Genomic DNA, 16914 nt, shown 5'->3' on the forward strand with positions numbered 1-16914 from the left:
TCCTGGTACAGCAGAGTCAGATAATGGAATAGGGGAAAGCAGGTGATCCTGAAGAGATGAGACCACAACTGAACTCAAAACTTAATCAGGAGTTTTACCAGCACATTCAATGCACTTTTTATAGGGGTTCACAGAACCCATAATAACAGAGAAGCGGATGCAAAATCCAAACCACAAAGCAAAGCAAAATTGTTGTGAGACAGTCCAAGTAAGGAAAAGTAAAAATTTGAGAATCATGGTTAGCCAAAAACATGACAAAAATTCATCCAACAATCTGGGTTTGAGTATTAAAACAATGGCACCAAGGGAGTGGGCAGGTCTACCATCAAAATGCTTGTGTAAAAGCTCTAGAAGGTTCTAAATGATGCACTGTGGAGGTGTGGGTAAGCCATTTGTATGAGTCACAGAGATTACAAAGAAGTATTAATAATGCTTCTCTATCATACAGAATTCTGAATTCTGGCTGGTTCATCTTTTCATTAGTGCTTTGTACCTGAAAATAAAGACACAAGTCTGGAAACATTGCCTTAATTTACATTACAGCTACCATTTTTAAAAAAGGAACCCATGGTGCAGAAACAAACATTCTCATGACTCCTCCTAAGTTCCAGTAGACTCCTGCTAATTTCTAGGAGACTGCTTATGAGGATACAAAAATCTGTTTTATTGGTGCAATAAACAGCGGCATAAGGAGCAAGTTTAATTACTATCCCAATGACATCCTCAAATAAATAGTTCTACTTTTTTCCGCACAAGTGAAATAACTGCCATTCACTTACATAAAAAGAAGGGCTGCATTTGAACACTTATAATACAGTAAAGACAAAACTTTCTCCAATGAAGACTCTGGTTTCAAAATTTAAAGTCTGCTCATGTGCACACATGCATAAGCATAGTGACTTGCAAACCAAATATCAAAGTGGGTAACTGTCATGAGTAGGAAGAGGCACAGTATCTTGGAGGGAGCTAATATGCTCTGGGGGCAATTCTGCCATGTTTTTGCCTCCCCTCCACTTCATGTTCCCATTCTGATTTTGTAAAAAGGCCCCTCCTGAGCTGGGGTGGAGTGGGAAGAGAGAAACATCAGTTTATAGTTTAAGCATGGATAGTTGGTTCTACGGCCATGTAGAATGTGGCTCTAGGACATCAACTTTGTATTTTATCAGGAAATCGCTCTTACCTGAACTGGTGAGCACACTTAGAGGACTGTTGGAAGAATTGAGTGCAGTAGTACCACTTGGTGTGTTCTGAGCTGCACTGGCTGCAGCTGCTAATGCAGCTAGGTTCTGCAACTGCATTGCGTTCAACCCTGAAACACATCAATTAACACACATTATGCCTGCATCTGTACTGCTAACCTCTAGATCTCTGATGGATCCAAAAGCACTACCATTCAGTAGCTTCTTTTAGGCACAAGGATATACAAAACCATTATGAACCCCTGATGCAAAAAAACAAAAAAAAAAAAACAAAAACAAAAAACACCTTTTCCTAACATTACAGCTTCTGGGGTTGTTGTATGTCTTTCGGGCTGTGTGGCCATGTTCCAGAAGTATTGGCCACACAGCCCGAAAGACATACAACAACCCTGTGATCCCGGCCATGAAAGCCTTCGACAACACATTACAGCTTCTATTTATGGAATCATGACTAGCCTAAGAAACAATGTGCCATCTCATCAAGCTTCAGCAGGAGACAAAGAAGCAAGATTTATCCACCAGCTATCTCTCAAACTACCACATGACCCAAATATTTGTGAGATCAGTATCCACAGTCTATTTATTCACATTTGACAAAAATATGTTCTCTATAATCAATTTCTATGTTTTCCAGCGTGACTCTATGGTCTTCTTGGGCCAGAAGTCTTTCTTTTCAATAGGGTTTGCTATTGTCTGCATTTTCACATATCCATTTGAAGTCTAGGAACACACACCTCATGGATTTGGGGTCATAGTGTATTTCTATCCCAGAACTCAATAACATTAAGTACCAATACTCAGGTCTGTTTGATTTCCTTTTCCCTCCCCAGAGTTTGTTTCCTTCTCTGTTTTGTCTTTAATACTGAGAGTTTGTAATAGGCTATTTGTGCTATTTGATATTGACTTTATGTAATCTGTTCTGAGAGATTACCATCTGGAGAGGGGGCAAAAATGCTTTAAACAATCACTGTTAAAATAGAACCAAATATTCTGTTTGCAGCTCCATGGTGATTAGCTCCAAGCATGGTTTAATTCAACCCACATGCTGCAGAAGTACTCACCAACCCACTTACCCTTCTTTCAGTCCCCATAAAACTAGAATCAGCTACAACTGGCAGTGACTATACATTTTTGCAGCCTCTGCATATTATAGAAGAATTAGGCAGAACCTGCCTCCAAATCCTGTTGGGCTACAACCCACTCCAGTCCTATTCAGTAAAGGCAATTGTGAGAGACAATGGGAGTTGTACTAACTGTGGGAAAAACAGCAAGTGAAAATTCAGATGCTTTTGACAGTCACTCAATACTGACAAAGCAGCTGTTTTTTTCTTCCCTTTATCGTATTGACATCTTACCTCAAACTCTCAAAGCATCAAGGGGGCATTATCTTACATTGTTGTACACTATAATCATACTTTTCAATACTTAAATAAGGTGGCGCTTCCACTCCATTATCCTTACCATTCTCCTTCCCTATCATGCAAGAATCTTCCGAGTACACTGTTAATCTCATTTAGAGGCTGTAAATGCCTTCCTATTCAGTTACCCACTCCCAAGTATTCTAGATTATTTTTGCTTACATATTAGTTTCAACTCAAAAACCAGTCTAGAAATATTTTGAAATTAAATACTGGTAATAAAATACGTCATTGGAACTTCTATTCATCATAGGAACGGGATTCAATAGAGAAAAAAATAGTTTAATTACAATTTTGCTAATGGCTGAAAAACGGATTTCTTTCTATAAAAATTGCCAAGCAAATTAAGGAATGGGTTTTAGTTGGGATTTTAACTCCATTGAATGTTTAAATTATGTCTGGTTAGTTATTTATTACGTTGTTGTGTCCTTTATAATTTTTCATGAGATGTTGTTTTGATGACTATGTTTATTTTCATGGTTGTAATGTTTTTGTTTACATGTTGTTCACTTTGAGTCCTGATCTGGGAGAAAAGCATGATATAAATAAATTAAAATAATCTTTTTCAATTTTCAATATGAATCCTAGACACATTTGGACTAACATAAAGACACCATGATTTTTTAAATTGCTACTGAAGGACATCTTCAATAGTAGTTTCCAGGAGTTCTTATTGCTACTGCATAAGGCATCAAGAAACAAAGTGTATCATCCAGTTATAATCCCTCCTGTCAATGAACAGCTTCTATCACCAGAAAGGGGAGAATGCCATTTCCACTAAAATCTCCTGAAAATATGTTCTGGAAAGGGATCATGGAGGTGCTAATAGGTGAGAAACATAGAAGCCTGTTTTGTTTTGCAAGTAGAAGGTCGTGGATGTGACATGCCTGAAGTGTGTTTACTTCATAAAATCATACTGGCCTCATTGCTAAACCATCTCTTGAAAGATATTTGAAAATATGCATTGTTGACCCTTTGCTAGAAAATTAGAGGATTCTTCTAGGATGTGAGTTTGAGTAAAAGGAAAATATCACAACAGAATTATGATTCCCAACTCCATATACCAAGCTTCTGTGCTACTATTATTTGTGTTTGTGGACAGATATAGTGCTTGTGCTTTCTGTTTTTCTGCCATTGGATCTAGATGGAGTAACTGAGTTTCTCTTCATTATTGCAACAACATGATATCTGCTAGTCACTAGACATAATTGAAGAACACATTATGAAAAGTGAGTGCCTTGCAAGGAAAGTGAGGACCTGCTTCTAAAATAGGTACAACTGAATTTTCTATGTATTTAAAATATTTTCTGTAGAAAGAAGAACAGGACAATTTTGCTATCAAAGTCCTTGGGGAAAATACAAAGACAAGATAGAGTTTGGAAAGCAAAAACCGCTGTACTCTGTTATTGACAACCGCAATAAATCTTTGCCAACATTAGTATATCACACCACACAGTCTTAAGAGCAATTTGCATTAATAATTACTATAATTATTTTTCCCATTTTGCTGTCAACCCTTTACAAGTACAAAGACACTTACCACCCATTGGGTGAAGGCTGCCCAGTGTGTTCAGATTCCCAGAGGATGCTGCTGCTGTTTGCTGAAGGAGCTGTAAATAAAGCTAGACATTACACCAAAAACAGAACAAGAGTGAAAATGAGGGCTGGCTCCACTTCTGGGAGGCACTGCACTACACCACAGCCAGAGTGCCGTCTCAAGCAGAATTCCTGTTGCTGATGCATCACACAAGATCAAGCTACACACAGAGCAATGACATTCTCCAATACCGGGTAAGAACGTCATTTAAAAAGGAAAGTTTTGATGAACCATGCCATTCCAGGTGAAATAGTCTCTCTGAAATCATGGCTCATGCATTGCTAATTATGTAATTGTAGACAAAATGGTCCACACCACAGCAGCAACAACAACAACAACAACACACAGGCACTACATTATATGGAGAAAACAACATGATTTCCTTATTTATGCCATCAGCAAAGCCTCTCTAAGGCCAGCCCTTATCATACATAGACTGTGTCCTCTGCACCAATATGAAGGCTATGAAGTGATAACAATGGAATGACTATTCACCTATATTCAGCACCTTGTCTGGAAAATACTATAACAAAGCAAATTTCTGGTACAGAACCTAAGTATAAGAGTACTTATACGCTAAGCTACAACTGTAGTTAGGGAGTGATACTGCACAACAACTATCAAAGAAACTCACTGCTAAATACTGGGGTCCAAGTGTATTCAATCCAGCCAGGTTTCCCCAAACGGAGGCAGCACTGATTTGTTGCATCTGCTGCTGGAGCTGCTGTGCAATTCGTTTCTGTTCTTTATCCTTTTGGGTATCTGCAAACTTCACTACGATGGGGGAAGAGCACCCCTGAAAAACAAGTCACATAAATAGACCCTCAAGCATTCACCCCACCAAAATCTAAGAAACAAGTCCTAACTCTTTACAAGCAGAACTGGGGAACACATTGATTAGAAGTTCCTCATCTGCTGTTAACTCTTATTTTAAAGATTGTACCAGGGCTTCAGCCTGAATAGACAGAATTGAACTCTATTTGCTAGCAAACTTTCAAGAATAGTTACAGTTGGCCATATTTTCTTCGGTCCCACTTTGTATTATTTCCTCCTCTCCACATTCCTGAAATATTGCACCCCCCCCCCCCATCTATTCCCAACTGCTTTTCAATCCTAGGCTAAAAACATTTCTGCACTCTCACTTTATATAAACATATGATTCCTCTTAAGAAAGTCTGAGGGATTCCACAAATCCAATGGACTCATTTCAGCTCTTATTCTTTATATTTTATCTTACTACTTTCCTCTCAAGAGTGGAAAGTGATGTGACTCAAGCCGCATACTTAAAAAACTAAGTTAACTGTAGAGGTTTTGACATTTGCTGTGGCCTAAATCCAATTGTTAGTCTTAACAACAGCATGAAGTTTCCAGAGATTTAGTGGGTTGACTAGTGTGATTAACAATTGGATTTATGCTAGTATCCATAGCTCTTTTCAATTGTGCATCTTAAACATCACACTTCTTGTGATCAAACAAAAACATGTCTTACCTCCATGGTCTGTGCTTGATGCATTGCTTTGATTGCAGTTTGTGCCATAGCTCTTGTTGTAAAAGTCACAAAAGCACAACCTGAAAAGAAAAAAGGATTTAACTCAACCATCGTATTTATATCAGCCTAGAAATGGAAAGTGAAGACATCCATTCTGCTGATTTTTAGACTGTCCAAATGAAATGCTGGGTAACAAGAGAGATCCTTGAAAGTGAAATTGCAGAGTTCTATCTGCTTACCTCGACTTAGGCCATCAGGACCCCGCAGAATTCTGCATTCTTCTATCTGCCCAAAGGAGGAAAACATCACTCTGATATCATTTTCATTGCACTTCTTTGAGATCATTCCAATGAATAACTTCCTATCTTCCACTGCTAAAGAAAGGAAGAACAAAAAGGAAAATCACTCTATAATGGCTGAATGACTAATAAGACATTGTTTACTCCCTGAATGAACCTTTCCTGACTGAAATAATGAAAGCTTTAACTGTTTACTTCAACTGTGATTTGTGACTACAACCTTACAAGATGACTTCACATTGCACACTGCATATCCATGATAAATTTTAGTAGATTTGCACTAAATAGTATTCATTTTAGAAAGTACGTCTATGGATGTATATACACACTAGTCGAAACCATTGGCTCCTGGTTTGTTTCTGGGCACAATTCAAATATTGGTTTTGACCTACAAGCCCTATATGGGCTTGGGTTCAGACTATCTTCATATACAAGCCAGCTCACACTTTAAGATCTGCAGGGGATTGCTCCCAGATAGTGGAATTTCCTTCCACAGGAAGTCCAGTTAGTTAACTTCCTGTAATTTTTCCAGCGGCAGGTCAAGAGAATTGTATTCAGGTACACCTATGTTACGTAGCAAAAGTGTAATCTGATGTACTGTATTTCATTTTTAATTTTTTTTATCGTAATTATGATTTAAATGTGTTTTAAACTGTGTAACCACATTTTAAAAATATTATTTACTTCTTAACTTTTGTAAAATAAGAATTTAAATTAATCTTGTTTTAAATTATTGCAACCCATTTTGGCTCCCACTCCAGGAAAAAGGCAAGATATAAATGCAATAAACAAACTAACTAATTAACCAACCACATACAGGCAGTCCCCAAGTTATGAACAAGATAGGTTTTGTAGGTTTGTTCTTAAGTTAAATTTGTATGTAAGTCAGAACAGGTACATTTTTAAGTGTATCTTCAAACATACAAACACACACACACATGCACTTTGGGGCTGGCAAAAATTTGACCCCACCTCCCAGTGGTGATGGCTGGATAACCAACCAATGGGGCAATGGTCTGCAGTGATAGGAGGTGCAATGTGTGCCAGCTGCAGTACAAACAGTTGCATCAACCTGTCAAAATCACAAAAGTTTTTTTTCTGAGGATTGCCCAAAACAAAGCCATGTGAAAACAACAGGCAAAGCGGACCTGCAAATTCGTGGGACAAATGTTAGGAAGAAGATGATATATAGGAACTCTGGATAGCATCGGGAAGAATTAACACCCTTGTGGTGTTTGTTTTGCTGTCTGCGCCCCTGTTCAGAAGATTTCACCTCACTTTCTGTCCTTGTGGGAATTGGATGTTGAAAAAATTGGCTTGTTGTGGAAACAAGGATAGGTGATAAAGCTTCAGTGGAGACTGCTTTCTCCCATGACAATGCTTTCAGAAGTGAATTTCTGTTCTTAGGGGTAGATTTCTCTCACTTTCTGTTGTCTCATCCCCATTCTTAACTGTGAGTTGTTTTTAAGCCAGATGTTTGTGACTCAGGGTCTGCCTGTACTTGGTGTTACTCATTAAAAATCTACAGAAAGTCAAAAATTGTGATTCACAAAAATGCATACTTTTATCTTGATTTTTTTCAATATCATAAATATTACTAATCTCTGTTTTAATATAGATGGGATGGACAAAAACAGAAGAAAACTGTTGTACATATCTTTAAATACTATATTTTGAAGACTATTTCCACACACAAGGCATTATCTTTTATAGAATCATAGAATCATAGAATAGTAGAGTTGGAAGAGACCTCATGGGCCATCTAGTCCAACCCCCCGCTAAGAAGCAGGAAATCGCATTCAAAGCACCCCCGACAGATGGCCATCCAGCCTCTGCTTAAAAGCTTCCAAAGAAGGAGCCTCCACCACAGTCTGGGGGAGAGAGTTCTACTGCCGAACAGCCCTCACAGTGAGGAAATTCTTCCTGATGTTCAGGTGGAATCTCCTTTCCTGTAGTTTGAAGCCATTGTTCCGTGTCCTAGTCTGCAGGACAGCAGAAAATAAGCTTGCTCCCTCCTCCCTATGACTTCCCCTCATGTATTTGTACATGGCTATCATGTCTCCTCTCAGCCTTCTCTTCTGCAGGCTAAACATGCCCAGCTCTTTAAGCCTCTCCTCATAGGGCTTGTTCTCCAGACCCTTAATCATTTTAGTCGCCCTCCTCTGGACGCTTTCCAGCTTGTCAACATCTCCCTTCATCTGCGGTGCCCAAAATTGGACACAGTTCTGAATTTCTCCTAAAGCCTTCATCTTAGGTACACCCTAAGCACCCCTACGCATACTGGAGTTACTTTTCCCCAAGCATAGCATTTGGACAAGTAAACCTGGTAACTGGGAAATAGGTTTTGCACTTCCAATGAATGTTGGAATTATATAGCTGAAGGTGTCCCTGTAATTATTATCTCTTTGTTATCTATGTTCTCAACAGCCCCCTCCCTGCAAAGCACAGGGCCTAGTTTCGTGGGGTCTACTCCTCCTAAGACTAAGGCACAAATAACAGGCAGTATGTAAGGGGAAGCCGGGGCAGTTGGCTCATATGGTAGGCTACTGTTTCCTAAGTTGAAATGGGTGACTTCTCACATAATAGATCTCATTAAAACAAAACATACGTTATGACACTTACCATTATTCTTTTCACTGTCAGCTGGCTTCATCTGAATGGGATGGTGCATCTATGGGAGAGGAAAGGAAAAGTCACATTTTCTGGAACAGAATAAATCCAGCTTACATTGACTTTAAGCTACTGTAACAGACAACTTATAACCTCATTATTATACTGATATATAAGAAGAAGAAAAAGAAAACCAAAGGGTTCCACATATTCAGTGCCAGGAAATTTGGCACTTTGCGATTTATGTGGAGAGGTTGAAAGACAAATGAGAGAAATAAGGTTCATTATCTTACCCCTGGGAGGATCTTCATGTTATGAAGAGCATTCTGTGCTTCTAGTGCAGCTTTACGGGTATAAAATGTAACAAAACAGCACCCTGTAAAGCAAGTAAGTTCTGTGATACATCGAATATGAGAAGCCACCTCTCTAGCATGCATTTCACATTTGAAAGGATATTAAACTAAAAGGTGTCACTATCAATTTATTCCACAGCATTTTAGTACCTTAACTATGAAACACTCCAGTCCTACCTAAATACAATTTAGACATGGGATAAAAAGTATTAAAGTCTTGTGGAAAAAGCTTTCAGACTGTAGTCCATTTCAAAGTTATGCCAACTAAAATTTGGTATGTTTTTTAAAGTTTCACAAGATTCTGCTGTTTTTGCTACAATAAACAACGGTAATATAGTTCTCCTCCTTGCAGCAATTTAAGGGATGCTGCTATTAGCCATATATATAGAAGACCCAAAGGGGGCCATTTACAGAACCTGATCGATAGAATCTATTAAGACAAAGCTTCCTTTCTGAAATATGTGCTTCCATTAGATCATGTCCACACATGCAATAGAATGAACTATACAGAGGGTAAAATTCACATTTTCATGCTTCTCACTCATAAAAAAGAAAAGAAAAACCACATGATCTGCAATTCTGCAAATTCCACAACAATGTTCCTGATGTTTCATAATTTGTCAGAACTTGCAAAACTATTTCTCTTGCCTACAGAAAAACATTAAACACTGCTTCTCCATCCCTAACTCTGCAACTTCTGCAATTTCATACATGTATAGACTAGTTCAGTGGTTCTCAACCTGTGGGTCCCCAGGTGTTTTGGCCTACAACTCCCATAAATCCCAGCCAGTTTACCAGCTGTTAGGAATTCTGGGAGTTGAAGGCCAAAACACCTGGGGACCCACAGGCTGAGAACCACTGGACTAGGTCATATTTTAGGATACATAATTGAATATGATAAAATACTATCTAGTCTACACAAATTGGAAGATCTCTTGAGCTGAGAAATGAAACATATGAACAGTCCTGCATTAAAAATTCTTGCCAGTGTAGAATTGTTCATAATGTTTCAATTTTCAGTTCAAGATACAGTAGAGTCTCACTTATCCAACACTCGCTTATCCAACGTTCTGGATTATCCAACGCTTTTTTGTAGTCAATGTTTTCAATACATCGTGATATTTTGGTGCCAAGTTCGTAAATACAGTAATTTCTACATAGCATTACTGTGTATTGAACTACTTTTTCTGTCAAATTTGTGGTATAACATGATGTTTTGGTGCTTACTTTGTAAAATCATAACCTAATTTGATGTTTAATAGGCTTTTCCTTAATCCCTCCTAATTATCCAACATATTTGTTTATCCAACATTCTGCCGGCCCGTTTATGTTAGATAAGTGAGACTCTACTGTATCATCCAATTTTAATACCTGAGGTGATCAACTGGTAATCATCAATAACGCAGATAAAGATCAGAAGCTGATTTATTTCCCGCTAACCTTCATCACCCATTTGGGCGATTTCATTTACATTTCACGATAGAAGGTATACTAATCTTACAGAAGACAGGTTGCAAATGATGCAAGACAAAAGGATCTACTACAATATGAATGTAGTCAAGATTTACCTTCACTTTAGGCAATACAGTTTTAAAGTGATAAATAAATGAATAAGATTAATGTCCTTATAAATCTAAGTCCAGGTATGAAGACTGGATGAAGTTTTTTGTAACATTCACATTCAATTGCTTTTACTTGTAAAATATTGTCCTATTAGTCACCTAGACTTCATTTCTAGAACATGGACTTGCCAATTGGGTTTTCTTGCTGACATTCTAGGTAAAACAATATGGAAGAGAAATGCATGTTTTATCACATCAAACAAAGCAACTGAGCTACATGTAGGCAAGAGTTTGTAAATATGAAATAGAACATTGGAAATTAAACTTTCTATCCTAGTGGTGGGGGAGATTATTTCTCACCTTTGCTCTGAGGAGGGTTTTGGCTCCTGTCCCGCAGGACATTAATTTCATAGACAGCACCATACTGTTCAAATAGTTCTCGCAGGTCTTTTTCAGACCAACTCCGTGGGACCTGGCCCACAAACATCTTGATGGCATCTATGTCTGGTTGGTCAGGATGATCCAGTGTGCCATTCATTTTCTTTGAGCTGCATGAGTTAATGAGAAGCATGTGATAAATATCCTCCTTAGGTGTGTCCCATTTAATCGTTTCCCCAACATACAAAACAACTATAGAACGCCAATGTTGTTTAAAGTGCAACTTCCTGATCTATTTGTGTAGAAAAATCAAAATCCATTTTGTCTTCTGAAAACAAGGATTGGGGGAAGAACTTGCATGACAATCACTGCTTTTTTCAGCTGTATTTCTCCCTGAAAAGTTAGAACCTTAGAAAATGGAAGATTAAATAAACATTTATTGAAAATGATGATGATCTGGGAACACATGAGACATTGGTGTACTTATCTAACCAAACAAGATACAATCATTCTCTAAGAGTGAATATATGGCCATGGTAAGTAAAATTGAGCTAAATTAGGGCTCCAAAGAAATAAAAAAGGCATGTCAGCATGCTTAGTTGAAACTAAAGTTTGCAAACCTCCCCAAGCTTGCAAAAAAACAAAAACAAAAAAACAAAAAAAACTAACTGTGTGCTTTAGGTAAAGAAGAAAAACAGAAATAAGGTGGGTGAAGAACTGAATGCTCTGGGTGAAGAGAATGTTACTGAACTGAAACTCTCTCATGTAGGACTGGAGTGGGATCACCCTCCCTGCATTATATGCTACAGACAATGCTAGTGGAGTGGGAAATTTTTCAGTTTATTATTCCCATCTTTTTGCGATTTCTTATAGACCTCTATCTTACTTGTATTCAAATCAGTTTCATAAGGTAAGGCCAATCTAAGAATTTGTTTACCAATGAAAAACAGGTCTGGAAAACAGTAGCCTTGTTTCATTCCAGCAACCAACTGGGTTCAACCTACAATACTGTAAATGCATAGCAGATGAATATGTATGTATAGTGAAAATTTGACTGGTTAAGAAAAATAAGGTCAGTTGACTGGGCAAATAATAAACAATCAAATAATAGTTTTGAGTCACTGACTTCAATAAACGAACAGGAAACAGCTTCAACAAGTTTGATATTCATGCTGATAACATAAACCAGTTAGTTAGCAGTGAGTTGAATGCAGGGAACTGGAATCTAGCAGAAGTTTCTCACTGAAGGAAGAGGACTAGCTATTTTGCAGATTCCTCTTCCTTCCCACATCCCTAGCTGCTCCAGTGCATTCCAAACTTTTGGATCAGCTTTTCAAAGGCCAGAGAGATGATAGTGGATAGTAGACATTCACATCAGGTCTGAAGTAAATAAATACATAGTTTATAGCATGAATGATTCAATAAACACTTAGACTTGGGATTTAATCCTAGAACACCAGAGTCAAGCTTCAGTTGTATAATTAAAAATCCCAGTACCCATAATGGCATTTCTAATGTAGTGAAACACCTGACAATAGTGAAATAATAAGTAGCTAACTGACCAGTATATCAAATCTATGGTTATTCACTGAATTTTTGGAGGAAGGGGAGGAGGCACTATTCAAAATGTAAAAACACAGACATCTAGGTTCTTCTACTTTGTCAAAATCTGTAGAACACAATCACTGCATTCTATTAAGAAGTTTCTCCCAACAAACTTGTTGTTTAAGCTCAAAATTCCTCCAATGTGGAATCCTGCAAATGTTTCAAAATGCAATTTCTAGCAATCCCAACCACCATGGCTAATAACAGAAATGATAGAAATATTAGTGCTGACAACACCATATTAGACAAGGTTTAGTTTTGTCTAAGGTCTTAAATATGAACATCTGAACAGCCAAGGTGGCCTATCAAAGCTTTCCTCTTGGCTGCCACTCTAAGCCTCTATGGTAACCCAATGTCCACACAGAGCACATCTATATGGTTTCTTTCTTTAGAAACACCATAGAGGGTGGGAGGGTGGAGAAAGGAGAAATAGTTTTATTTACAGCAGTGTGGTGTACATTATTCATCCCTCCTTTATATAATACCAAAAAAAACCCTAAAAAAGGATGTGTTATATTGCATTAGCAAAGGAATTGTATTGTACTGTTGCCATAATTTTACTTAATGTGAATTATCTTGAGAGCAAAGTTTACAGAAAAGTTATATACAATTATGAAAGTAATTCCAGTGAAACTACCAATAATTTTAATGTTTTGAAAATCAAACTTGCTCCCACCAGAGCATTATTGGTCATACTTGGTCACAGGACACATAAATATTTCAATGAGAAAGCTACCTTTTATCCTAATCCTTTCCTATATGGCCATTTCCAGGGGACAATATGATTGCCAATTCATAAACTCATTCCACATAACTGAAAATCATTTTGAAAAGGAATCATAGGAACACCTGAACTGGTTTTACTCCCATGAAATCTTGAACTAGATGAGGTCTCGATGATTTAGATGGCCAGAATGGAAAGTAGTTTATCCCACTGAACTAATCTTAGAAAAATCTGAATTCCACTGAAATCAATGACACATACTTACATTATGGTGAACTCTTTGGGAATGTATGTGCTTTCAAGCTGCCTGTTGATTTATGGTGATCCCATGTATTTTTTATAGAATGTTCTCAGGCAAGGAATACACAGAGGTGGCTTTGCCAGTTCCTTTCTCTGAAATATAGGCTACAGTACCTGGTTTTCACTGGCAGTCTCTCACCCAAATACTAACCAGGCTAACCCTGCTTAGCTTCTAAAATCAGACAGTATTTTGTGCCTTTGGAGCAGGGGTCCCCAAACTAAGACCTGTGGGTCAGATGCAGCCATCAACAGTCTGGGGGAACATGAACCGACCCTCTGCTTAAAAAGTTTGAGTACCCTTGCTTTAGAGTATTGTTGTGAACATACAGTGAAAAAGAATCTTTTGATTCAAGAAGGAATTGCACTTTGAGATTTTCTGTCTTTCACAATTAATACTTTGATCAGATGTGTCCCAGATATGCTGGATTACAGACTCATGCCCACAGCATTTAGGATCCCTAAATAGACATTAATTTGATGCCATCCTGTATCAAATTATAGTCATTTGGGTAGGTCTGTGCCATGCATATCGACAGTACAACACTACAATTTTCAACAGAAACTGATCTGCATAGTCTAATCAATTCTTATTACAGTGTTCCCTCACTACTCCGCGGTTCACTTTTCGCAAATTCGCTGTTTTTCAATAAATTCTAAAAGACTATTATAAATCATAAAAAATTACAATTTACAGCCTAAGAAAGGGAGGAAGGAGAAGCCAAAGGGAGAGAAAAGGAGCTCAAGCGGCAACGGCAGGAGAAGGAGGCGATTTATCAACACACAATTGGTTGATAAAGACTTAAAATAGTGTATAACTACTAAAATGATGTATAAATATTAAAATAAATATAGTGTCCCTACTTTGCAGATTTTCACTTATTGCGGGTGGTCCTGGAACCTAACTCCAGCGATAAGTGAGGGAACACTGTACTCACATTTAAATGCTAAACAAGAGAAACTTTATGTGTTGCATTGAACTCATGAAGCTCTAAGATAATTATATTTTACATAAATCACAATGGGATTTTTCTAGAGGAAAATGAAATACATATTAAATGCATTCCTCACACTTACCTGAAAACCAGTTCATTTAGATGTGGTTAATTATATAACAATAAACTATCAATGTCTGAAAGACTACACTAAATTTTCCTCTTGTGTTTAAACTACCTTAGGTTATCATCTCATACAGAGCATAAAATTAATTTAGTATGTGAAGCTTACTTGCTACAAATGTAATACTATAAAACTGTACAAGTGTCTGGGACACTCCTTTTTAGACTGCACAAACATGCAAATACCAGTGTAGTGTAGCTCTGAAACCAGTTCACTGTGGAACAGAGTTTGAGAGTGAATACAAAATATTTGCTACTGTACCCGAGGGAGATCCTACTCACAAAAAATAAGCTACAAGCATCTTTCAGAATCTCTTTTACAAGTAAACTCTTGGGTTGAACATGCCTGTTTCAGTTATTTCCTTAATACAGAACATTAAAGAATCCCCACCACCCCACAATCAAAATAAAACGAACAAATTCAAATCAGTATCATTGTAGATTAGCTATGAAAACAAAATACTTACATAGGGCTGGCATTCAAGGAGCAATGATCCACCATCATTTCTGGGAGGAATTCCAACTTAAAAGCAGCCATCACTTCTCTGCTTACCACAAACCACTAATGCTAGATCACTGTCCTGTCGAACCAATTGAACACCACCACTTAAGTTCAGCAGGTCTTAACACACTGATCCACACAAAAGACACTCAAACCACAAGGACACAAGCTTGGGGAGACCAGCAATAGACACCACAAAAACAGGCTGGACTGGGAAAGGAACATGGGGACCAGGATTAAAAAGGGGATGTGACCATGTGAAGAGAAACTCAGCTCACTACACAATGAAAATGCTGATGCACTGGGCTTGTTTTGTGCAATTTTCCCTGGCGAAGCAGTACTGTGTGCACTGTCAGATAAACAGAGTGTCAGATCCATGAAGATAGTTGTGTGCAACAGAGCAGAAGAAACACAAACTAGCTTCATAGCTTCCAATCAAATTCTCTACTCAAAAGGGGGTACAAGTACATGGAGCCTCAAATATTCCTTTAGGTAGAATATTTTTGATAAACTAGGATCTTATTATAATTGAGTTGCTGATTTAGAACAACCTAATTGAAACTGTACAAGATGATTAAACCTTGGATCCAGAATAAGCTAGTTGGAACTGTACAAAACTTTTAAAATTTTGATGAAATTTGCCATTTGCATCTGTGCAAAACTTCAAACTTTGGAAGATTTAAGTCCAAAGGCACATCCAAGCTGAAAAGATGTTGTTCATCCCTCCCAAATTCACTTATGAAAGAAGCAATATAGTTCTAATGATTGCACTGTTGAACAAATCTGTGCAAATTACCGTATTTTTCGGTTTAAAAGACGCACCTGATGATAAGACGCACCTAGACCCACACGTTCTTGTTCTTGTGAAATGCCTCCAGCTTCCTCCGCCGGCCCGGGAGCAGCGTGTCTTCCCCGCTGGCGGACGCTTGCGGGGCGGGCATTTTCCCCGCCGAGGCCGCCGGCTGCTGTGGGGGCCGGTGGTTCATGCCTAGCCCTTCCTCCTCCTCCTCCTCCTCCTCCGCTGGCTTCCTGGCGATGGCGGCTGCTCGGCCTCGAGGGGGGAGGAGGAGAAGGCAGGCGCAGCGGCGGCGGCGACAAGCGAGGGGCGCCTCCCACCGCCAGCGCCTCCTGCGGGGCCTACTCTGAAAAATCCAGGCGGCGGCTCAGTCCCGGCCTGGCCTCTTCTGCCTCGGAGAGAAGGAGGAGGAGGAGGACGGCCCCTTCCCCCCGCTCGCTCTCAGTTCCCAGAGCCTTCTTCTTCATATTGCGTTTATAAGATGCACTGACTTTTCCCCTCTATTTTGGGGGGGAAAAAAGTGCGTCTTATAAAACGAAAAATACGGTAACCTTTCTGCATCTACCAGGTAGTGCTCACACAATTATTTTCTCCCTCCATCAGGTAGCAACTAAACTGAACAAACACTTCTTACAAATAGAGTCTCACTTATCCAACCTAAACGGGCCAGAAGAAAGTTGGATAAGCGAAAATGTTGAATAATAAGGAATGATTAAGGAAAAGCCTATTAAACGTCAAATTGTTGTAATTTTACAAATTAAGCACCAAAACATCATGTTTTACAACAAATCAACAGAAAAAGCAGTTCAGTACATGGTAACGTTATGTAGTAATTACTGTATTTATAAATTTAGCACCAAAACATCCCAATGTATTGAAAACACTGACTACTAAAAGGTAAACTGCGTTGGATAATACAGAACGCTGGATAAGCGAAGGTTGGATAAGCGAGACTCTACTGTATTTT

At 38.4% G+C, this 16914-nt stretch overlaps 1 protein-coding gene across 7 annotated transcripts in view; it reads right to left on the reverse strand.

Annotated features, from left to right (window-relative positions):
* The window catches only part of celf1 (CUGBP Elav-like family member 1), a 44534-nt gene that overhangs the window by 15026 nt on the left and 12594 nt on the right, over positions 1-16914 (reverse strand). For 3 of the 7 annotated variants that reach the window (XM_062967990.1, XM_008105265.3, XM_008105260.3), the window contains exons 2-10: positions 15117-15230; positions 10888-11075; positions 8906-8988; positions 8625-8673; positions 5943-6077; positions 5704-5783; positions 4849-5010; positions 4158-4239; positions 1181-1309 (exon numbers count right to left, since the gene is read on the reverse strand). In XM_062967990.1, coding sequence (XP_062824060.1) covers positions 1181-1309; positions 4158-4239; positions 4849-5010; positions 5704-5783; positions 5943-6077; positions 8625-8673; positions 8906-8988; positions 10888-11075; positions 15117-15187 — 979 coding nt within the window. In that variant the 5' untranslated portion in view covers positions 15188-15230. The remainder of the gene's footprint in view (positions 1-1180; positions 1310-4157; positions 4240-4848; positions 5011-5703; positions 5784-5942; positions 6078-8624; positions 8674-8905; positions 8989-10887; positions 11076-15116; positions 15231-16914) is intronic. The other 4 variants (XM_062967992.1, XM_062967991.1, XM_062967994.1 and 1 more) reach the window with 2 other exon arrangements.

Source organism: Anolis carolinensis, chromosome 1, assembly GCF_035594765.1.
Source record: "Anolis carolinensis isolate JA03-04 chromosome 1, rAnoCar3.1.pri, whole genome shotgun sequence".
Classification (NCBI taxonomy): Eukaryota; Metazoa; Chordata; class Lepidosauria; order Squamata; family Dactyloidae; genus Anolis; species Anolis carolinensis.